The 25,285-nt window shown below is 34.8% G+C and overlaps 2 protein-coding genes across 3 annotated transcripts in view; both read right to left on the reverse strand.

The window, feature by feature from the left end:
- LOC135073895 (corticotropin-releasing factor-binding protein) overlaps nt 1-9,330 on the reverse strand; it is a 61,228-nt gene extending 51,898 nt beyond the window's left edge. Inside the window, exon 1 of the mRNA XM_063968143.1 lies at nt 8,748-9,330. Within this exon, the coding sequence (XP_063824213.1) occupies nt 8,748-8,816 (69 nt within the window). The 5' untranslated portion in view covers nt 8,817-9,330. The remainder of the gene's footprint in view (nt 1-8,747) is intronic.
- Nucleotides 9,331-14,012: 4,682 nt separating this feature from the next.
- Nucleotides 14,013-24,459, reverse strand: LOC135073876 (uncharacterized). Of its 2 annotated transcripts, XM_063968100.1 has the most exons (7): nt 24,368-24,459; nt 23,040-23,273; nt 21,512-21,705; nt 16,244-16,368; nt 15,281-15,456; nt 14,819-14,857; nt 14,013-14,608 (listed from the first exon to the last, which is right to left on the reverse strand). In XM_063968100.1, exons 2-7 carry the CDS (start codon nt 23,229-23,231, stop codon nt 14,159-14,161), a joined length of 1,176 nt encoding a protein of 391 aa, XP_063824170.1. In that variant the 5' UTR covers nt 23,232-23,273; nt 24,368-24,459; the 3' UTR covers nt 14,013-14,158. The 2 variants fall into 2 exon arrangements, with proteins under 2 accessions (XP_063824170.1, XP_063824171.1); XM_063968101.1 differs by lacking the exon at nt 14,819-14,857.
- Between the last annotated feature and the right edge of the window lie 826 nt (nt 24,460-25,285).

The following is a 25,285-nucleotide window of genomic DNA, read 5'->3' on the forward strand; positions in this document are numbered from 1 at the left end:
ACTGAAGACTTCATTCAAGTTTTAACATAGTAAGCTTCTAATAAATTTGTATTCATTAGATTTAACCCCTAGTGGCTTGAGTAAGCGTGGTAGTAAAAAGAATAATATTACTCATACCACCTACTAACCGTAAAACGCACTCTCTGGGACTTATTTTAATAAAAACTCCAAGTGTCAATGTGGGTGTTTAAGACGTGGAACAAAAACTCGCGTAATATTTTTACGACATAATATACAAGCCTCGTACTAAAATTTTTGGAAATAGGTAAATTCCTTAGGTAAGCTACACTACACTGAACAGTAACTATAAAAAGATACTTAATACATTACATAAAACATCACTCAAATCACACAATGATTTGGTGACCCAAATATTGGTAAATTTTGAAATAAACGCAGGTATCCAGCCGTGTGATTCGATTGGTCAAATCATATTCGATTCAATAACTCAGAACGTCCACGCAATTGGTAACAATGCTGAGATAAATCGAAAATAATAATAATCGAAAAAATGTCGTTGAATCACCCGACTTTTGTTATTTAAGAGGAAAACTCTGAAACATCACCCTTGGTGGAGAATGGGCGTTTGAGTCTAAGTGATTTTTCGATTGGCGGCACCTCAACCCAGCGCTGCCGTATTGAACATGAAATGGATTGGATGATCCAAATTTCAAGGGACTTTTAGGGATAGTGACCTTTTTATCGCAAGCTATTTAAGGCTTTCAAAAATAAATTGAAAGACGCATTTGTATTTTGCAATAGGATGGATGTAAATGAGGAAGAGGCTCTTTTTTCTCACGGCCGTTGAAATCTGACATTGTTTATGTTAAAAGAGATTCAGTATTTATTTATTTATTTATGTATTTAATAACAATCTTAGCTCTAACATACAGTATTATTTCGCTAAGCGATTTTTTAAAACATCCGATGAGTTTTAGGGTGCGTGCGAGCAATTGAGCGGCGTTCATTGTACGATTATCTTTTTCCACATGAATTATTTTGAATCAAAGCGGCACGAGAAATAAAAGATTTGACACCGAGGGAAATCACATGTCATCAATCAGATACTCGGAATGTGATTGCCCGTTGAACGAACTCGATTCGCATTAGTATTTCATCATCGCTGACAATTTAAATAAAAAAATGCTAACTGAAATACTTGATAGGTAGGTACTTATCTAAACTGTCTTATGAGTTAATTGGTTGAATTTTATCGGTTACCTGAACGACTGATTGAATGAATTTTGTCAGTTACCTAAAACATGTAAATCATCTTTGTCCAAGAGGCAGTTGTACCTACTAATTTAAGATATATAATTTTTTCTACATGGCTAGCAAAAAATACTTACTCATAATCAAAACTTTCTACAGTTTTTATTTTAGTTTAAAGCATTAAAGTTTGTTCTAAAAATTAATTGTCTATGAACAACCTAAGAAAAATCCAATATTATCGAAGTAGGCACATATTTTGTACTTTTACCATAGATAAAAAGACTGTTTGTATGTAAAAAGCGATAAAATAACACAAACTGTTTGCTAACTAAACATTCTAAAATCAACGTACTTAGTTTACCTATAATAAATGTTTAAGCGAAATGTCAATAGCAGCGTATGGCCAGAGTAGGTATGACGCATTTGCTAGTGACAATTTAAATCCTATAAAACCTTTCTACGCATAGTGACTAACTAATGTGCGTAAACCAGGCACGCATAGTAACAAGATATTAAAATAAATTAACCTCGGACGTTATCATTATTGGTAAAATGATTATTCAGACATAATACTTATTGTGTTTTTAATTATGTTTAGGTAGAATTTATGTAAAGTATGTCAGTCAAATAAATAAAAAAATTGTTTTTTATTCCTTCTTCACATGAATAACGCCTGATAATCAAAGAGTTTAGTTTTGTAACTTATTTTTGTTGGTTGACTCTTTTGCCTCAATAGAGTCGTAGTACCTCGACCAGCTTCGATATATTGTGACCTGTTAAACAGAGTAACTAGGTACAAATATTTTATATTATACGGTATGTCAATGAAGTATCTTCAGCCAAGATATACCTAAGTTACGTACATTTTGAGCTCGTAGAGTAAGTAACAACATCATAGGGTATGAGTAGCTTTCACCATAGAGAAACAATTTTTTCGAATCCAATAACGCCTCTTCGCATACGTAAAGCTTATTTTGTTTACACGCTGCCAGATGGTGCCACCTCGTATCTCATACAAATTCGTTTCCATCAAATCTTCAGTACGTATCGAGCGAGAGAGGAACTAACGTTTGCACATCACTTAAGCAGTAATTGACCTTCCTGAGGCAGTAACAATTTGTTTACAAGGGTTGGCAAATACATACAAGCAGAAATTCTTTGTTCAAATAAGAATTTCATTAAAAATTAGAAAAGAACATCTCGGATCTACTACGAGTACCTACTAATACCGACTATAAATTATTACTGAAGTGTGTCTTTTGTCAACATAGCAGATACATAAGTTACACAATGTCATGTTGACTTTTATCGTGTGGATAAATTATTTACATAAATGATTGTAGCCATAAAATATGAATTTAAAACGTTTACCTTAATTATTGTCTTATTATCATTACAACTTTCATGATATTTACAATGTAAGTGTTGTGCGTGAAATATTATGATACGAAATAATAACAAGTCAACATATAAGTATTTAAACATCCTACAAATGTTGTCTGTGTGTGATTGTGTCTGTGTATATGTTACTGTAAAAGCTCGAATTGCAGTAAATCCTAAGATATTCCAGTACAATCTAAGATCTACCAATTCCTAATGGTAAATGTCCCAAAAGGTTTGCGATTCGAACTCTTACCACCATTTCGTTGGTAAATCTTAGGATTTACATTAATGGCACGGTAAATGTTGAAAAACAAAACATGTCATAACGTGCTCAGCGCATCTCATCATCATCATCATCATCATCAGAAATTACTTCAATTGGAAAAAATCGAATCTATCTTAATATTGAAGTTTCCCTCTTTGTATTTTTAGTCGCTCACGTAGTAATTTAGTCGCACGGACAGAATTTTAATATCTAAAATGGATTAAACATAACCCACTTTTTGTAAGGTCGTTCTGCATTTGATTATATTAATCAATATTCGTCGTTAGTTAAGTTAATTTTTCGCTTACTCAAATTCATACCGCTCAAGTTATTAAAACAGTAAGTATGCCATCATCAATCGCTAAGTTATTTTTTAGTCGATCGTTTTATAATTCCCCATTAAGAATTACTCATTGTTTTATTCCTAAAACCAACATCTACCAGCTGACAGAGGTAAAACCTAGCAATACTGAATTCGAATGGTAAAAGCTCGAAAAAATCGTCGTATTTTCAGAAATACTTACATTTACCAACTCATGTCGGTAAATCCTAAGACTTACACTTAAATCTTAAGATTAACCGTAGTTCGAGCTTTTACAGTAACATATAGATAATAATGTTAAACACATTATTATCTATACGAAAAGAAAAAATATAAGTATTTAAACATCCTACAAATGTTGTCTGTGTGTGATTGTGTCTGTGTATAGATAATAATGTTAAACACATTATTATCTATACGAAAAGAAAAAATATAATCGAAAACTAATGCAGTGCTGCACACAGAGAATGTAGCTCTACGAGTTTACTTAGTGTTCGAAGAGCAGTAAGCGTTACTGAAAGATTAGACTAAAAGACATCCACGACTTTGTCTGTGGGAAAATTATAAATCTTTCCCAAAAAAGTAAGTTCTTTCATACATTATAAGTTTTTCTCAATAGAAATCCAATAGTTGGCACATGCTATAAATAAATTCCTTACATAAAAACAATCTTAGAAGAATAGGAACAGAATATACATGAATCATAATTAACTTAATTAAAGTTATGCTTAAAATGTTCCCCGAAATTGATAATAAATAAAACTTTGGTAATATATTGTTAGAGCAGAGAGACGAGGCAGAGCAAAAGCTTCTAATTGAGGTAATTATGATTAAGGACGATATTTGCCCTAATCACTTCTGTTCACCGCGGTTTATGTGCCACGACTTTTGTTTCACAAAAGCAATTAGTCAAAAGTAGGCTTTTGGTATTATGAATCACATTTTATTTAAGTACAGCCGACTTCAAAAATATCCTACTTCTCAGATATAATTAAGTATGGTCCACAATTCAGTTTTTTAAGAAGCAGACCTAATGAAATGTAGGATTGGCGTATACTTCCCACGCTGGGGAGTGTAGGGTTGGGGAGGCCTCATGTTCGCATAATTATTATATCCCTTGGCACCTTTTTAATTACGACATCCACGGTAAGGGTGGAATTAAAAACTAACTCTATCGGAACCACACAGCTAATATGCTAACACTATTTTTGAATTTTTTTAAGGATATTTTTATTTTTCAATGTACCTACGGAAAATAAGTACCTAATTATAATTTATCAAGTATAATTTGACATCAAAGTAAAATACAAAATCTTACGCTACTTAAATTCCAGTAAGAAGTGTGGCTTACAAATAAACAAATAAATAAAAGACAAATTAAACTTTGTTGTCTGCTCTTTGTAACTTTAGACAACTCTTGTTCAAACACAAATGCGAGTAATTGAACATTAGTCAATACAATTTTCAAACAAGTGACGAACAAGGTTATTGGATTTTCAAAGTTGTAAACGAGATATATTTCAACCATACTTAAAGCTACTCAATAAAATTCACAGTAAGTATACGTCGAGTTCTTGTATTTATAAAAAACTTCCGATAAGTAGGGGAACCTGTTGTACTTAGGCCAGTTTTTCGAATTTTGATTTTTTGAAAAATAATGGTGATAGTTAAACTTGTCTAGTGCAGTTATATTTTTAAAGATCATTTAATTAACTACATAATTCATTCATAAAATTGTGTATAATTTTAAAAATTTGGGCATACTAGCTGCTAGAAAAAAAAAGGGAAAACTGTCCTAGGTACAACAAACCAGATGTACCTTGGACCGTGTAGGTACGTTGTACCTATTTAAATTTAAATAAATGCTTATATTCGCTTCAATTTGTTAATTTTCTGTTAAATTATTATTTGAAATACCAATTATTACAGTTATTAGCAACAATATCTAAGTAAAAGTATTTTTTTAAAAAGATCCTCATCCATATTTTTTTTACTAATTATTTTTCACAATTTTTTGGCAACAAATCACTTAAGTTTAAGTCGGCTCTCCAGTCCATGTTTAGCCTTACACAATCAACAAAAATATGACAATATTCAACATTTTTTCTAGAAAATTTTGTTGAATGTTGATATGTTATGTCGTGTAGGACAAAATACGCGCTGGAGTGGCTTTAACTTGCAATCTAGTTTTTTTTATTTCTTATCATTTAACTTAAATTCTAGCAAAATATCCATTAAAACCGCTTTATCAACAAAAATAATCTTAAAAAAGTCATATGAAGATACATTAAATGTAAATTTTAAAAAACATTAGAAATTAAAAAAATATATATCAAAAACAGACTGAATTGCTATTTTGAGGTCTTCGGGGCATTGTTTCTATAACAGTATAATATGTTTTTTTTATTACAATAAAATTCTCATTAAAACGTAATGAAAATCAGTGACCAAGGTACATCGCTAGTTGGGTGGTCAAGGTACAACATTACGACTACTTCACTTAATAAGCATAATAAACCCACTTCCATTTGAGCTTAGGATCTGAAACTCATATCGTCCAGTAGCTAGATATATAAAGATTATGTTCTAACTATAACCGTTTTGTCAAACATGCAACATTTTTCATAAATTGACATGAAGTAAACCTCCAAAATCTCACTGCGTCAGTGTAAAATATTAAATTACCATTTTTTCTTGTACTTGCACGGCGTCGGCGAATCTTAGCTAACTTCACGTTAATGTTGACAAATAACGTATGTAATACCCTAGACAACTTTTCATAAAACCGCATAATTTAAAAAATATATACAATTGTTTTAGGTACAACTCTGTCCAAGGTTCAACAGGTTCCCCTACGTATTCTCGAACAGAAGAAATCAATTTTTATTCCCACCTCCCATTTTACATATTTATATCAAGACTTCTTGCGGTTCTAATACTGTGACTTTTTAAATTTATGAGTGAGAAAAAATTCATCATAATTTGTTCAACGGTTTAAGCGGTAAAACCTTAACAAAGAATTTCTTATTTATAAATTCGTAATATTGATGTCTTAGGCAGAGTTGTACCACCTTATTTTAACCGTAACAATAACCCTAACCGGTGCTTTTTTAATGAAGTTTGACTGATTTTTGACGTTTGTCAAAGTTAAAGTAAGATGGTGCAGCTCATCCTTAGTTTACCATTACACTGATGGATAGCGCTCACAGCTGTCTACACGTAATATTGATACAACAGAAGTGATTTGTCTTAAAGAGAAGAGAACGTGACTCGAATTCAGTTTACAGTTCTGTCATTCATTTTAACAAATTTCCCGAACTGGGAATAGTAACAGGAATACTAATGAAGTATTTTAAATGGGGCTTGCAGAATGTCTTTGAAAATGCACTGATATTCAAATGAACAGAGATATTCTGAAGTATTTCCTGGAAACTTGAAACAGACGCAATGAAACGAAAACAATTTCAGCTGTCGTTTCAACAAAAGCGACATCGGAAAGTTACTGTCAAAAAAGCATTTACTTTGACTTCTAATATAGGTATAGTTACGTTTTCAGAAAAACTACATTATTTTTGCTCGAATACGAGTTTATTAGAATCTCTTCAAATCTGTCAATAATTCTCAAAAAAAAGTTTGCAGCAAAGCAGTACCTAGTGAGGAAGTATTTTCTAGTTTATGATAAATACCTTACACGTACACGTTAATTATATGTGAAAATGTTAATTCTACTTTTATATAAGAACAGCCTAATGTCATGGTAATGGTAGGTCAGATTTTAGTAGGTAATAAGTACATTTATTTTCTGAGGAAAGATTTGTCATTATGTTCTTTACAAAACTACCAATCTTTTCACTTACTTTTTGCTGCTAAAAATTATCTCATGATTGAAAAATCGGCTCTAAACATCTACCTACATTATTTAACTTCAGATTCGACTTGTTTCTATGATCGGACTAAATCAATTAACTCTGACGGATTACCTCTAATAGGTAACAAGATCAGATACAAATGGATTAATTCTCGTTATCCTTTATCCAATAACTGAACTTAGCAATGTGCTATTAATAAATAATTAACAAATAGCTCTCAAGGTAATATAGGTAGGTAAACCGTAGGCAGAATTCATAGCTTTTTCCGAGTACTCGTATTTATTTCACCGAATATTTTACTGGAAGGCTGAAAAGTATCTGTTTCAATGTTTGTACGTTATGAAATAAAAGGATTTTTGAGAATGATACTTTTAAGGTTGGTTGCGTAAATAAAATATTATTTACACACATTTGTAGGAAAGGCTTTTTAAATTTTTATTCTAACTGTGACTTATTGTTAACATTATTGCAAGTTAGACCTCCGACTTGCAGTAATGTTATTAATATTCTGTTATAACTGATTGTCACATCAGCAGTTACACCACACATTAAAAGTTATCAGCGATTTTTTGCCATACAACTTCGATTCATAGAACGGCTCCTTAATTCTCTAGTACGCCACTATTACGATTTGACTGAGGCGGGGAGGTGTCCAGAGCTATGTTTTACCAGTTAAAGAAACTAAATGACGTTAGTGGTTTCAGCACAATCGCGAAGGATCATCTTACCCCAGGGGATCAACTCGTACAGTTACTTTCCCCTACCTCTCGTTGCTTGATGAAGCTGGCTGATTTATTTCCCCCTATAATTATTTTAGGCGAGAATTCTCTTCTAAAAATCCCTTCATTAGAAGGCGATTAGCGTAGTCTCTATCCGAGAATCGTTCATTCTGATCGGTTTTTATTTTTTGTGCTACGTGCCCAGCCTATTTGCCCCAGTTAATCGCCCATCCGATTAAGTTACAGTATGTTACATACATTTTGTTACTCGGTTGTGAGGAACGTTTGAAAAAAGTGGCTTTTGCCACGACGTGGACTGAAACTTGATCGTTGTTAAACCGGTTGCAGGCTCAAATGTGGAATTTGTGTAATTAATTTAATTTACATATTACGTATGTAGCCCACGCGTTAATACAAAAAAAATCCTCCCTCGTGAAAATTGTCATTAAGGTACCGATCCATTTCACTGCATTAATAAATTTAAGTTACTTGTATTTAGGCTAAGTTTTTATTCAATAAATTTATCTTATCTTATCTTATGGTAAAAAAATCAAATAAATAAATAAAAAAAGTTTATATTGAAAACTTTAACTTCTTAATCGAAACATTTTGCTACACCTACAAGATATGATTTTCAAATAGGTAACAACTTGACAAACTTGTCGTGTATTGCGACAAATCGTGTTTCTGAAGTTTTACGTTCACATCTGGCGGTAGTTAGTAAACTTGGAGGCCAAGTTTAAAATCTATTTACCACAAAACACAAATCATATCATTAATTTATGTGAAAGAAACTATTTCCTTAAATTGTTTCAAAAAGTCATCATAGATTACGATTTTAAAGAAATAGCAAACCTGCATGGTCAATTATTTGGAAAAATAATAAAAAGTTACCTACTACAAGGAAACCAAATAACTCTGTTCAAGTTTGCTTTATTTTTTTTTTGTTTAAAAACTTTGAAAACTTTCAAACTTACCGGCAAAAGGAGCGCATTGATGCCCTCGCCCGCCAACAGTGCAACAACCAGGAAGAAAAACGCTTTCATCACGCTGACACAAATGTTGCACTCACAAAAGTTCAATGGAAAGCTCTCCAGCGAGCTTCGGCGGCGCTGGGAAACTTGTGAATGGCGCGGGACCAACCCCCATCCCTTTATAGGGGTGCCAAACGTTACTGCGCACCCGGCTCTGCGCTTTAACTAACACTCCCACAAGCAACACTTCCGCGAAAAAAGTTTGCACTATTACAGTCAAAAGTCATATTTTGTTTTTAAAAACAAAAGAAAAAAGAACGCGAATTTTTTTAAGTCAAACTAACCTTTTTCAAACGAATTAAATTTTTGTAAGCGGCCAGCAATAATGTAAAAGGCGTTATCCAAGTATGATCTTGTTTTGCACAACGTGATAACGAAAACTATTTATGACTTTAAAGCTTAATGTGACAATAAAAGAGTATAAATCACTGGCAATAATAATAATTCCGCGTGTTCATACGAGAAATATTTTTATATCGCGTGATAACGTTCCACGTAAACGTAGAACACGTTTAATGATAGTCGTAAAGTATTCTGAAGAAATTCGAGAGAGTTATCAAGTGCACAGCACGAGCGTTACCTTATCATCGTTATTTATTCAGCAAATATGTACGACGAGTGTTCGCGTAATTGTTTGCCATAAAATATAGGGTGTAGGGAACTAATTAAGTACAACAAATGCATGCTGTGAACTCGAGTGGTAGGTATAGTCTTTGGTACCAAACAGTGTTTTAATAAGCTTTTCACCCCTCTTCTTCTTCTTTTCACTTCGTCTTTCACAGTTTAAAATAGGTATCGTGTAAGTTTTTCTCAACCAAACCAGTCTTTGACGCCCTGGATAAATTATACAGGTATGTTACCTATTCCATTTTACTATAAAATATATATTAGGTACTTACTTTTTTGTTTACCCTTTTAATGTTAAGGTACTTTAAATCCGATTTTCCATGGTATCCCATCTGTTTTGATATCTTAAGGTTTAATTTTCATAAGTTCTCTCCCGGATGTTATTGTTTACGAGAACATTTAATTAATTCAAACAGGACTACCGGATTTTATATCAACTAATTATTATTTGCAGACAATAGAAAAATATCTGAAACTCCTTGGATCGCATATGATATTCTTTCTAAAAAATCATTTCAGCTGAACAAGACGAAGATCCGAAACTACAACACAAAGGTCACAAACGAGCAACATTATATCGGTTACTGCTTGCGACTTAAGTTGGCGACAATCGCCGACAGTGGCCGATGCATCGCGTAACATATAGTCATAGCGTCAACATGTCATGACTGCTATAGGCGCGAGTCGGAGACTGTCGCCGACAGTTGCCTAAAAGTCACTCACCGTCGCCAATCACAATCGCAAAAAGGTGACTGAGTTTCTTCCACAGCTTCTTCTCAGCACCAGCCCATATTATGTTGTCCCGAAGTGGTAGTAGAGCAAGCTATATTTAGGAAGTGTATAAGTGCCCTATTTGATTTGATTTGATTTAAGTCGCTCGTCTGTGAGCTCTCTAAGTTTGCAAATCGCAGCGCCACCACTTCGCACTTACACAATTTCCTTAACATCCTTTCCAATAACCGACTCTATGATTGCTCGTTTCCAAGAAAACAACTTAAAAGAGCAATCTCTTCTGAAACTTAGGTTAAGGTAAATATTTGCTATTGTTCAGTGATAAAATTAGTAAATAATAAACTTGTTCGCTATAATCATTTCCTATTGAGACATGGTTTACGTTTTATTTACTTAAGATTTGGTCAGAAATAAAAACTTTGACAATATCATTTTTAATATAAATATAAGGACGTCAAACTAAAAATAGTGACGTCTTATCTTTTTGTAATAAAAGCTATTTTGTTTGTAACAAAAATGTATAGCCTGATATTACTGTCGATTTTACTACTGAACATTTCTACTTTTTTACTACTTTCTATTTATGACATTAATTGATAAAAAATTAGATTAGTAGTTTAGAGATATACAATGATAAAACATGTCAAAACACGGTTATTTATTATATTAACCTTCCTGATAACAATGTGAAATAAAAACAGGAAAAGGAAAGCAAACATTTTCAGTTAGTTTATGCTTAACGTAAAATGTGTTAAGGCCTGCTGAACTAAATATTTACTTTTTATTACAATCAAAGACAAAATAATATAAAAAAATACAATAAGGCTGAATTGCCCCACCTAACTTTAACGGTAACTATAACGATAACCGGTGCTATTTGTATGGAGTTTGATAGATTTTTGACGTTTGTTAAAGTCAAAGTAAAATGGTGCAACTCAGCCAGAGAAAAAAATAGTGTGTTACTTTAACTTTATTATTAATTCTGAGAAAGTAGTAGGTCATAAAATCTTATTATTCTCAATTTTTTGAATAATCTTAAATGCCAAACATCCGTTTTCATTTGTAATTAAACAACAATCCAAACTCCTTTGGCATTTCAACGGGATCCAAGATAACTCTGTTAGTTCAGTATATTGAGATTTGAGCAAAGTTCTCGAAACTTTCATTGGTTATTAAGAAAATCAACAATGGTTGATTCCAGTTCAGTTGTTTTCTATGCTTGGCACACTAAATGATTCGCATGTAGTCTGTCTTAAATCATTATAAACACCGCTGTAATCTATTTGATGGAATGAGTTTATGGGTGTTCTTTCATTATATCATAAGTACTCGTATCACATCGGAATCATCAACTTAGTACCTATTAAAAGCCCACTCTCCTCTGATCGCATTAGTGAGCAATCAATATCCAATCAATCTTGACTCTTCTTCATTGAAGAATTAGATATGCAGATGTACCTATAAGCATAAATTATTTGTTTTGTATGTTACAGTCCTCGGTTATACTTGTAAATTTTCAACTCCAGTTTTAATTTTTGTTTAGCTTTACAATTAATAGACAGTTCTAATTGGTAATTTATATGTAAATTATTCACTTACAAACATGATCAATTCAACTCTTGTAGAGAATTTGTGATGGTAACATTTATTTCTAACCTAATCATAACTGATTGAAGCAATCTTAATTTTAACATTACTAAAACATGGTTTTTGAGCTACGTACGATATTATTAATATTATCATTATTTTTGGTAACTTTTATCTGCACAATGAACCTTCTCTAGGAAAACTGACTTTACTCGCTCGCCCCCGTGGGATAGCTAATAATGGTCATAATAAAGGTTTAACAACCTCGGTTATATTAGCTATAGTTTATGGACTTGCTACATTATTAAAGTTTCACTAACAAAAAGGAGATTTTCATTATGTCTGGCTTAGCAAGATGTTTAAATAGAAGTAGGTATGCATTTTAATTAAGTCTTTGTACTGTACTTTTCAGGACAGGAAAGTTCTGGAGTGGCGACCACGAGCCGGAAGACGTTGCGTGGGCAGGCCTCCCACTAAGTGGCCGACGATCTGGTGAAGGTTGCGGGAGGTGCCTGGATGCGAGCGGCGCAGCACCGGTCTTTGTGGAAGTCCTTGGGGGAGGCCTTTGTCCAGCAGTGGACGTCTTTCGGCTGAAACGACGACTACTGTAGTTACTTTACTTTTAGTGAATCGTAGAGTTTCCTTTGTTAAATGATTCATTTCTACGTGTATTCATTCTAAAATTTTCTAAGGAAACAATAATCACATTAAATCTATACATAGCTACCTGTCCTATTGTCAGGTTGATCCATATCTGATGTAGACAAACGAGATGACTATAATCAAATCCGAATTGTTTTTCCTCACAAAATAACAACACATTTTTTCCCAATACGTAATACAAAATAAAGTAATACTTTTTGTCTGCCTGTTTGTTTCGTTTAGGAATTTTAGTGTAATAAGTAGAGATAGGTTTGACTTCAGAGAAGTTTGACTTCTTACTGCCCTAAATGATGTGTTTTTAATAAAACAGTAGTTTCGGGGCTTTATCATACTTACAGGTGAACTGCGATGTAAAAGTAATGCGAGGTAGTTTTGCAATTAATTCTAAATCTAACAGGCACACAAAGTCTGAAACGAATATGCTACAATAGCGTCTAAACGCAGCCTAAAGTTAACCTTTCGAACTAAGCGTCACAGACGCAGCGTCTTTAGCTTTGGCCTTGTGCCACCAATGCCGCGTCACTAACTCGCTTCGAAAGGCTACCTTTAAGCCCAAAGCTAAAGACGCTGCGTTTGTGACGCTTAGTTCGAAAGGCTACCTTAAGGTGACTTTTATATTGCAGACTTTATGTCAACAGTTTTATAAATTGTAGGCTCTTTACATTAATTCTGAGTTGTTTATTGACGGTGGATAATCTTTCTTTTATTAAACACTTTTATGGCTCCAAATTGGTATACATGATAGAATTGAAGTCTTTCTTTCACAAGTGATGTATGGAAATGTACAATTACTTACACTTATATGAGCATTGCGTTAGGACACAGGCCAATATCTAAGTGTAATCAGATAATCAACAGACACCTCAATTTTTTCGTCGGCCCACATAAAACAAGGACACACCTACTGTTTTGCTCTCATTTCTTCAATTACATTAACTAAGCAATCTATGCCATATTAACGTAAATAGCTACTGCGTTTGTCAGATTAGAGGCAAATAATGAACCGAGCAAAGATAATAAATTGCATTGTTTGCTGTCGTACTATTATGCAAATGTCAGAAATACACCGAAGGTAACTACGTCATGTGGTTTTAACGTCCATTATGTTGACAGTGTAGAGTGTAAAACTAGAAACAACTTCGAGCAATAAAAGCGACTAACTATTAACATTAACGGTGAAAGATTTTTTTAATAAATAATGCATTGCTTTATTATTTCCAATGTATCGTACACAATGTATCGTGAAGGTATAATAAATGCTTACTACGTATTGTAATTTTGTGGCAACGGAAAGTGGTGTTATTATGAAGCATAAATCACGGAATCAGACAAAATCTCCATATTTTTAAACCGAACCTAATTGGGTCCTATCTCAATTTGAGTTATGGCGCATACTACTCAATTAGGATAGCGATTGAATGAGTTGCCTCAACCACACCAACGCGTGCAGATCGCCATCGCCGGCGCGATCACGGCGCGATCTGCACGCGTTGGTGTGATTGAAGCTTTTAACGTTAACTCTGATCTAAACTCTACTGTAGGTAGGTATCATAAAGTACTTTACTAGAAAATTTTTGAAAATAAAATATAAGCCCACAATAATACAATTTATTTAATTTACTACACTAAAACATCAATAATATGAGGAATATAAAACATGTCTATCAGGATATAGCACTTGGGACAAGTATGAGTACATTCCGGTCACAACGTTATACAGAGCGCGGAACAGGTGCACAAATACGTCAAGCTGAAACGACAGTAGTGGGACTTTGAAAACGGAGTCCATTGTAGGGCAGTTCCAATGCGTAATCAGCCTGCACATCGCCGGGTCTAGTAGTTATATCAGTAAGGGGAGTGGGAGCTTCGATAGAAGTAAAAATAGGCGGAGTGCCATCAGGGCCAGGGTACACTGGGTATATCCTTGCTTCTGCCTCTTGCTTGACAGCTTTAGGCAGCTCTGGCTTCCACGTCACTATGTCAGTGTGCTTGAAATCCTTGCCGTGTTCTATTGATCGGTCGATTTTAACTACTGGGCTGTTACTGTTAGGCCAGGGGTTTTGTACGGACATCGAAGGAGGCGGCGTTGCAGGCATCAGTCCAGGTTGAGGCCAATCGTCTCGGCTCCTCTTCTCGTAGTACGGGTCGTATGGGTAGGAGTGGTAGAAGCCGTAGTTTACCGGACTTGAAGCAATCTAGAACAGAACATCTGTTAACAGGTTACCAAGGGAATTTTTAGTAATGTGCTCTAAGCCTAGTAGGTGACATGTAAATTTATTACTGTTACTTAAGTTATTATTATGATTAAGCAGTTCACTATTGAGTTATTCAAATTTCTACTAACTTCTGGTTAAGGAGAAAGGAGAGAAAGAAATAAAATGGAGTCTGGTTAAGTAAATTCATACCTTCCCCCTCTCATGATACCCATCATAATTAGGTTCTACCTAGAAGAAAATGTTAACTTTATGGTTAGAATGTTAAATTCATCCATTCCAAAAACATGGATGTGTTAATAATTTGTAAGTATGCGCAAAATCACTTTCTTTCAAACAACTTAGTTCGCAAGCTTAATAAATTCAGTACACTGTTTCTTCTTTCCATGATGTTTCATAAAGTTTTATTAAAACCACGTAAAACAATGGCGAAAAAGAATAAAGGTCTGTGTAATGCGTATGAAACAAAAATTAGAGCGCATTGTTAGGGATTTGTAAGGCTCTAAATTGTTATGTTATTTTGTATGTGGTTCAATTTAATTTTGTACTTGTTAGTAATAATGTCATCAGAAAATGTCATGTGTTAGAACGCGTGGGTTATTTCAATTTGACTTTGTATTGTTAGTAATATGAAATACATTTTGATTTGCTTACCTTCTTAAGTCCTTGGATAGAAGCTAGGATAAGCGCCATTTTGGCTAGCAATAAGGCTTTCCCGCCGAGTACGGCTAGGAATTGGAAGCCCATGGGAACTAACACCATGCCGATGGAGACTATACCGAACATCATCATAGTCATCATTTGATGACGCCGTCGGCCTCGGTATTCCACTGTAAAAGATATTTTGTAACTATCATTTTTGTTTACGTTGTTTCATGCAAGGGATTCCCAAAAGTGACAGTAGGTATACATTACGCGGTTCTAGCACTAACTTATTAACAAATTCCACCTTTCCACGTTGCCTAGAACAAATCTGGTAATATTAATCCACTTTGCTCACAAAAAATACGACCTCAAATCCCCGAAATGTATGTAAGGAAGGAATTTTTAGTACATTATCCTTGCCGTAGCTTCATGATTTCATTTTTGTATCAATATTTCCATAAGAACTTTATGTTAAGCAAATCCCTGAGCATTTCAAATGTGAAAACAATTGTCTCTCTGGGATGTAATACCAGATTATGTAAAACTTATCGGCAAAGAAAGTCTGTGCCCGCGACTTCGTACGCATGTAACTGATTTGAATATTTTTTCCCCATTTTCTCAAAATTTTTCATTACTGCTCTGCTCTTATAGCCTCCTCAATAAAGGAGCTATTGCAGTAACACATTTTTTTTTAAATAGGACCAGTAGTTCCTGAGATTAGCGCGTTCAATCACACAAATTACATTCTTCAGCTTAATAACATTAATAACTAGCTGACACGGTGAGCTTCCTACCACTTTTAAAAATATTCTATTACCTTTGTTCATCAGACTTAAACAATTGTAGCGGTGAAAGAATTTTATCAAATCGGTCCAGTAGTTTAGTAGCATGTTCAATTCAAACAAGCAAGTCTTTCCCCTTTAATATTCGTGTAATAGAAAATCTATGAAAGATGTTAATGGTGTGTCTGACCTTTATCGAGAGTCTTTCCGTCTTCAAAATCAAACTTGATGACATGTGTCCGGAGCACTTTCGCCATCCTTTGTAACGCTAATGTCCTCCATTCTCCTTCTTCCAGTTCTTTTTCAGTCCATGAGCTGGTAAAACATATTAAATATTGATTAAGTCACAATTTTTGTATAAAAGCTACACATGGAAATATGCTAAATAATTTTGGATGTAATTTTACAATACTTATAATTTTCCTCCTCTGCTTTTTTAAGTTAAACCAAATGCGTTTTTCAAAATTAATTATAGCATGGTGCGCTTTGACAGAATTCTTTGATTAGGGGTATAATTTTCGAGGTCTGTATAACCAAAGGCTGAATTAAATGGAACATACATTCGATGATAATATTTGTTTAGGTTACCGATGGATACCACATATGGATGTTGCTTACAAAATAAAAACGTAGAGAATATTTAATTTTTATATAGAAGTTTAGCCAATTTGGTCATAGCAGTGAGTGTGTGAACTTTTTTGAAAGTGACATTAATTTCCCTTTTGTAATATGGTTAGGAACGCAAAAATCTATTGTAGATTAAAAATTGCCCCCAATAAGGGTTGATAAGGGTACTTTTTGGTTATGACAATGAACTGAAAAGCCCGAAGCTGGATGTAAAGGACAGCAGAAGGATATTGCTGTCCCCTTTCTTTACTGATTAAGTGTTATTCCGAAAATAGCCCCATGCGACGTTTAATAAGTCTTTTAAACCCACGCAAGGGTTCTATTTTGGGTACAAAAGCACGTCTTGCATATAAATCTTAAGTGCTTCGTAAACTTAAGCTGGATTTTATTACCAAGAGTAAAAGATTTCCATGCAGTATTTAGTGTAGTTAAAACTATATGACGAGGTCCTGCCTGAAATAATATCAGTCTATTCTTAGATTTTGGACAAAACCTTCGTCATTTTGTCAAAGTAACTTGACTTCTAAAAGCGAACAGTAGAAACATTCAAATTAAAATTCAGCTGATTGACATTAAAAAGAGCTCTCGGTTCACTGGATCAGAGTCTATTTATATCAGACGTTGATATTAATTTATTTCTCGACTGTAATGTTTCGTTGACTGAATTCCATATACATTATAAAAAGCGATAAATAAAATTGATTGAATTAAAACCAATTGAAGTTCTGTGAAATAATAATTAGGTAGAGTAGGTCCAAGTGGAGAAAAAGTTATTATAGTAAATTATTATGAATGAATTGTAATAAATCCGAAGACATTGAGGTGCATGCGGGCGTCCGGCAAGGCTGCCTGCTTTCGCCGCTTCTCTTTCTGGTAGTCTTAGATGGAGTCATGTGTCTTGCATTTCAAAACCAACGGCGTGGAATAGAGTGGGGTATAATCGGAGTCTTAGAAGACTTAGATTATGCCGATGACCTCTGTTTGCTGAGCCACACGCATCACGATATGCAATCCAAAATTGATGACCTACATCGAGAGGCGGGCATCACGGGGCTCAAAATTAACTGCCGGAAGACCCAAGAGATGCGATCTGGAGTGAGGAATTGCACACCATTACGGATTGGTGCAGAGGATGTGGAACGTGTCCACAATTTTACCTACCTCGGGAGCGTCGTGTCAGAGACTGGAGGTACCGAAGAGGACATCACTTCGCGCATTGCCAAGGCTAGAGCCACCTTCGCACAACTTCGCCCCGTATGGCAGTCACGGAAACTGACCCGAAGGGTCAAGATCAAAATTTTCGGGTCCAACGTTAAATCCGTGCTGCTCTATGGGTGTGAAACGTGGAAGGTCACCAAGGTCATCTCGCACCAGCTGCATGTCTTCGTCAACCGCTGCCTTCGCCGAATTCTCGGCATATACTGGCCTGAGAAAATCTCCAACGTCGAGCTATTGGAACGCTGCCACGAAATTCCGATCGACCAGCAGATCAAGCGCCGCAAGTGGAACTGGATTGGCCACACTCTCCGAAGGGATCCCGATCACATCCCCAAGCAGGCTCTGGATTGGAACCCCCAAGGAAAACGCAAGCGTGGTCGCCCCAAGCAAACTTGGCGGCGCACTGTGGCAGACGAGGCGAAGAAGATCGGCAAGACTTGGAGCGAGATCAAACACAAAGCTCAAGACCGAACGCGATGGAGGACTGTTGTGGACGCCCTCTGCCCCATCTAGGGGACATAGGACCATAAGTCAAGTCAAGTCATTATGAATGAATTATTTTGTTTTCAAATATAACTACCTACAAGTATTTTTACTCTTTGTAAAACAATAAGTATTTAATTTACATTAATAGCCTCTGAATTGGACAAAGACGCTAATAATAGCACCTAAAATTAAGCAATATTAAAAACTAGCTTTCCGCCCGCGGCTTCGCCCGCGTGGAATTTTGTCTGTCACAGAAAAACTTTATCGCGCGCGTCCCTGTTTCAAAAACCGGGATAAAAACTATCCTATGTTCTTTCCCGGGACTCAAACTATCTCTATGCCAAATTTCATCAAAATCGGTTGCGAGGTTTAAGCGGGAAAGCGTAACAGACAGACAGACAGACAGACAGACAGACAGACAGAGTTACTTTCGCATTTATAATATTAGTTGGGATAAAATTAGTTTTCTTTCAGACAGAAAATTGTCGTTCAGTGTATTTTCTCTCCAGCTATTTGTGAGTGTTTCAAATATCATAGCATGATATAACAAACAATATACCGCCTTGGAGACAAAGTTGCCTTTTTGTCAATATTGTGTGTTCGTTGTAAAGATACGAAGTTACTACTAATTTTCTTTTACGCGTATGCACACGTATGCTTAACACATTTGTACTTGTATGTTTCGTAACAAAGTAGCAATACAGCAAATTCCTCTAAGGCCTACTTCTGTCTCTTAAAGGTTGCTAACCTTTTGTTTTACTGATTACTTACGTATGTCATTATTAATTTTAATACCACTTTTTAATGTTTTTCCCGCACTTCTGTGGAATTTATTTTTGACTGATAAAGTTTTACTGTAGGTATTTATATAATAAATTATATTAGGCATAAAACATGAAATATATTAACTAATCTAAAAAACAGGGCTACATGGTTCAAACCCAAATAAAAAATTACTTTGAAATTTAAAATATTGGGATGTGAAAAGCCAGTTCAAATTAATTGGAAAAGGTAATTTACACTAGTTTGATTGCGAACTAGAATCTGGGTCAGATGACGAGTACATATCACTTTTTAACAAATTGGATTTGTTTGTAATAGACTTTTATTACATAAAAATGTACCACACGATGTTATACGGTAGTTTTTCAGACTATTTTCAGAACAATTGGCAGGCTGGGCAACCAGGGCTGTATTTTTAAATACCAGTGACGAAAAAGCTGTTTTTAAACACATTCCAACAAAAATTCAGCATCAAATATAAAATTCCTAAATGTAGGTATGTCTGATAGTTATACAAAAAACACTACGAAAAAATGGAATTAATTATGTTATTTTGGCGGCTGAACCATGAAACCAAAATATACGTAGGTGTGTGGTCTCTATTTTTCTTTATTCTGATCTTGTGATTACATTCATTTTCAATAATAACAAGGTTGGAAGGGGTTTCCTTCTGTGTGAAAAACAATATCACGCTGACAATTGACTTTTCCTAATGGAATGTAATTTGGCTAAAGTGTTCTTTAGCTTTAGTTTCATAAAATAATAATGATGTTTCATTATTATTTTATGTTCATATTTGAAATGGGTTAACATTTAATTAAAATACGGTACACAGGAAATTTAAAGCTTTTACCATCGGTGCTAATAATCCATTTGTGGTTTTAGTCGTTAAGCCTCCGGAAACTCTTAGCATATTAAAATTATTTTGATATGGGTATTAAATTATCTAAACCTACTACATTTTGTGAATTCCGTCAGATTATAATTTGACGTAGTTAGATTACAATCTAAACTAACCCACTGTTAGTTTACTAACAATTTCAAGCGATGGAGTTCAAAAATCCATTTAGAAGCCCGCACAACCTCAACTCACCTCAACTTTACATTTTAAAACCATATTTTGGAAAGAAGTTTTTAAAGTTTTAAGTTCGCAAAGTTGTCAATTTAATACTTAATTTGATTTAAGCAATCGAACTTCATAGTCGTGATTGTTATTAAGGACTAACTAGTTAGTTAAAAGTGCCAAACAAACTGTCTTTGTCGACGTCAATGGATGTAATATTCGAGCAAATTGGACGGTCGAGCTCGAGAGACTTCAATTTTAAGTTTTATGCACAGTGAACCTTTTGTCCCAACTTGTTTGCCCATCTAATTACAGAATTCAATTTAAAATTACAGGGCTAAGTTCAACAATGCATGATGCCCAAATTGAAACGAAACGTGCACTTAATTACTTTTCAACACCTTAAAAACTATGGACAAACTTCTTATCACCTTAAAGACTATGATCATGATCGTTATTCGGACTCAAAGGAAAAGTTATCTTGTTCTTTAGTACTTAAGAGGGGTCAACTAGTTTGATACGTGCCGATTGAACTTGTCGACCACTTGACTCCACCTGAAGAAGCCACTTTAGCAGACAGGAGATAAGTAGTGAGAAAATCAGGTCTCGTTATTGAGTCACAAGTAACTCAAGTTTTGTATTAGTAATTTATCTTATTTCATTGTCTGAGTTTCTACTAGTTCAAACACTTTTAACCGTACCAAGTTGAATCCATCAGAAAAAACTAAAACTTATCGCTGGCATTTTCCGACACAATATGTATTTCCAGACCGGTTGACTATTTCGAACCGGACCAGGTTGACTCCGTCCTTGATGGGTATGACGTCGTAGCTGAGGAAGCTGTCGCCGATCCTCAGGGCTGTAGGTAGGTTCGCTTGATATAATTATAACTTTAAGAACTAACTGATAAGACTTATTTTTACAAACCTCGTCTCATTTTCCTGAACAATATTTACTGGCAAGTCTAGTTCCTAACGGACTTGACTCCGCCCAAAACATATTATTATACAGTTTAGGGACAGAAAATAATTATCATGCGGTGGTGGGCCCTACCTTTTAAGTAACTAACTCCATTATGTAACTAAATATACTTTTTACAAACCTTGTCTCATTTTCCGGAACAATATTCCCGGACCGGTCGACTAGTTCGAACCGGACCAGATTGACTCCGTCGGCGATGGGTAGGTACAACGTCGGGGCTGAGCGAGCGGTCGAGGGCCCTCAGAGTTGTAGGTTATAATTGTACTTTAAGAGCTAACTAATAGATGTATTTTCACAAACCTCGTCTCATTTTCCGGAACAATATTCCCGGACCGGTCGACTAGTTCGAACCGGACCAGATTGACTCCGTCGGCGATGGGTACAACGTCAGGGCTGAGCGAGCGATCGAGGGCCCTCAGAGTTTTCCGCTTCATGCATCGGAGGAACTTCGGGAAGTACTCCTTGTGGTCGATAACATCCTTCACGTCAACCAGCTGAAATGTATTTGATGGATAAACGTTCATTAGGGAAATGGTAATGAAATAATAAGTAAGCCAAAAATAAATAAGAAGCAGGAACAGATTTAGGGTCAATACGCGTGTATATTTGTGTGGATGTGATGGATGTTTGTTTCAACTTCACGTTAACACTATTCAAAGGATTTTAAAGTAACTTAATAGTGTTTTAGCGTATCTGAGAGGATACACGAGAATAACTATTAAGTACATTAATTTTATCAAAATCCACACGGGCAAACCCAGGCAGAGGCTAGTCTCAAATAAAACAAAAAACTACTCATTTCAAGAAACGACTTCTTGTCAGTTCTATCTAATGAAAAATGAGCATAAAACGTTCCTAGCTTTCATCCTAAGTGAAATCCCTTGAGATATGACGATCATTGTCCCTACAACGTATTCTTTTTGATCTAGTCGCATGTCTTAGCGTTGATCCACTGAGGATTGCTCGCGTATGTACAAATGGGCCCGTAAGTAAAACTATTTCCCTTTACCTTGAGTCGCTAACAAAGAATTTTTAAACAATGGCCTTAGTATGTTTGCTAACTATCTCACATGGAAGGTATGTACGTTCTGTAGAATATAATGAACATCTTTTTCAAAGAAAGTCTTCATTTTACGATATAACTACAGTTACAATGTGCAAAAAATCGGTAAGTACTACCAAGACCCTTCTGGGAAACTGATAACAATTAAGCCACACATTGAACTCTTATCAAGTTGAAATAGGTAAGATTTTCTAACAAAATGTAGAGTCTAATTCTGACGATTGTACACACCTGGAATAATTATTCCTAAACCAATTTTAACAAACAAAAGATCAATATTATTTTAACCTCTCGTTTCCAATACAATTTTGAAACGCCAAACACAAACGAGAAAGTTTGGAAATAGCAGACCGAGCTAGGACTGAATTTTAAACTATGAACGTTCGTTATGGAATTTTTGAATGAGAAATAGTACAAATTGTAATTCAGCACACGTATGAGCTAAGCTAAAACTACACATAGTACCTACTTATTTGTATGTAATTTATTTTTTGAATTTCGCCAATTTTTCAGTTAAATTAAATCGTTCTAGCTGATGTTGGAACTTCGAACTTAATATTGTGGTTGAACTGTGAAAAACTAAAACTTTTCGTTAAAATTTACTGAACTTCATCTCTTTATTATTTTAAAAACTTATACGCCAGCTTATTAACTTGTGAACATCCCTTTAGGTCCGAGTAGGTACTCGGACAGACTTTTCTGAAAAAGCAGGCACAGAAGAATCTTTGTATAATATTCGTATGCTAGAAAAAACAAAATACAAACTTTCTTAGAACAGTCCCGCCAAATGATCTTAACCACGTCTGCTCCCTCCAGCCACAGATCAGCGACAAACCGGCTCATATACGCATCAGCTTCATCCTTCTGGTCTCCATGGCAACCGGAGATTAAGGTCGTAGCGAAAAAATACACCACCACTAGTCTCATGTCGACTTGAGAGCGCATTATACGATTCATATCTTTATAAGTTCCATTTCTTGTAAGTGTTGGTTACGTGAGCTGGAACAGAAGAAGGCTTTATAGCTATTCATTGTTAGGGGAACGGAGGAATTTTTCATTAGTTTCTATTAATAGAGAGACACTTTATTACAGTTAATGCCAATAAAAGTAACGAGATTGCTGACATCCAAGGGAATATCGATACTATAGCGAAACATTTTCTGAAAATAATTTTCGTTTGATGTGAGCAACAATAGCCATTGCTAATAGCTAAGTTCTATTCTAGCTAGTTCTAAGGGAGTTAGTATCGAGATCACTGATTAATAAAATCAAAGGGAGCGTCAAACTTATAAAACATATTAATAAGATTATAAACTTTCGCGTTCCATTTCAATTTTGAATTGTGGGGAAAATCAACACCTTATGGAAAAAACGAGTTTAGTTTCCATAGTATCAGATTTTGTCTTATCTTAAGTACACAAACGTACAGGTACTATTTTGCTATTATTAAACGTTACACAATAAAGATCGATAATTTTCTTATTAGCCAAAAACGAACGTGGAAGCCAACATGTCATTCGATGATGGAATGTGTAAATTCTTTACTGCGAAAGTAAGATCGCAAGAGTATCGGAAATGTTATTCCATTTTTCCTTTATAACTTCTTCGGGGCGTATTTTTTGCCTATGAAACCTACATTATCTGTACGAGTAAAACCAATAAACCGAAATAATAAACGGCAAAGTGAAATATTTTGGCGTGGAAGACATTTTTATGAGTTTTTTGCTCGGCGCTTAGGGCTCCTAATCTCATTTACAACACTTTTAGCACGTTTAGGTACAAACGTAACTTATAAGTCTGTGGTGAAGCTAACCATGTTATTAATGACACTGGTCTGAAGTCATTTTGCCAATTTTGAAACTCTAATAAATCTTAGTTTCGATCCCAGATGAGATACACAAGTGGAAAGTGATAATTTATATCAATAAGCCAAGTTTGAATAGGATATTACACATGGAATAATCAGAACAAGCTGAGTAAATTACTTATTAATTCCTACAAGGACCTTACATGATTATTGTTCTTAAAAGAACAAGATACTTAACTAAGTACTTAAAATATAACTGAAAAAGTACAATCGTAAAAGGACTTACCTATATTTGGGAAGAATGCAGATGTACAAAATTTAGTATACAACTAGGTTGTACTTATAAAAGAACACCACATAGCAATCCGTATACGGTCAAGGTCGTACCACGAATGGAAAACTCTATGTGACCCCTTTCCATTATATGCATGGTGGAAAGCGAATGATTTCCATGCGACCACCGACCAAATCATGTTAATGAATAACCACGCATTGCTTACTGTTTGCGCAGCCCGTGACGGCGACATCTAGTTGTTCATTCACACAGTATAAACGATAATTTTCATAATAAAATATAGTTACTCTGACTGTCCATCATGCTACCCACCTGTTAAGAATGAAACTGTTAAGGTATGATTTTGTTGATTTATAACTTTCTTGTCCTGAAAAAAGTTTCATCTGTCAGCTACCTAACCGAGATATTAAAGTTGTGTTTATTAGGTAGCTGACACCACTAACTACAAATTTCAAGGCATCTTTTTTAAAATGGTACTCCACTAACTGAAAACCTAATACCTATCTCTTCCTGTTTCAAAATCTTCATCGAAATCGTTAACTAATTTTAGATGCAGTGCTAACATTTGAAATGAAAATCTGTATTATCATATCCTCAAATAACAACCATTAACAATTATACAGTGAGGGTGCGGACCCTTTTGCTTAAATCCAAACAAAATTGTACCGTTCATCGCTAGGAAAGGTTTTACAGCCTGGTCAGTTCAAACTGACTGGCTAATACGAGCCCTTTGTGATGCAAATTATCTTCACACGTCCCTCGTAATGATTTTAGATCTAGAATTAGACCCTTTGATAGAAAATCCTTTGATCTACGTTTTTCGAGTCTGAATAACTTCCATTTAACCGGTTTATTTTTGAGAACTTACTTAGAAATAACAGTGGCATTAGTGTTAAGTGTGTTCGAGAA

This window comes from Ostrinia nubilalis, chromosome 8 (genome assembly GCF_963855985.1).
Source record: "Ostrinia nubilalis chromosome 8, ilOstNubi1.1, whole genome shotgun sequence".
NCBI classification, from domain to species: Eukaryota; Metazoa; Arthropoda; class Insecta; order Lepidoptera; family Crambidae; genus Ostrinia; species Ostrinia nubilalis.

Bases quoted from the DNA above. Each gene is read 5' to 3' on its own strand.
- LOC135073876 (XM_063968100.1), bottom strand. From the start codon at position 23,231: ATGAATCGTATAATGCGCTCTCAAGTCGACATGAGACTAGTGGTGGTG. The intron at 16,369-21,511 runs GTTTGTGAAAAT...ATGTTTTACCAG, and splicing joins GTTCCGGAAAATGAGACGAG to CTCATGGACTGAAAAAGAAC. The intron at 15,457-16,243 runs GTCAGACACACC...TATCTTTTACAG, and splicing joins CGGAAAGACTCTCGATAAAG to TGGAATACCGAGGCCGACGG.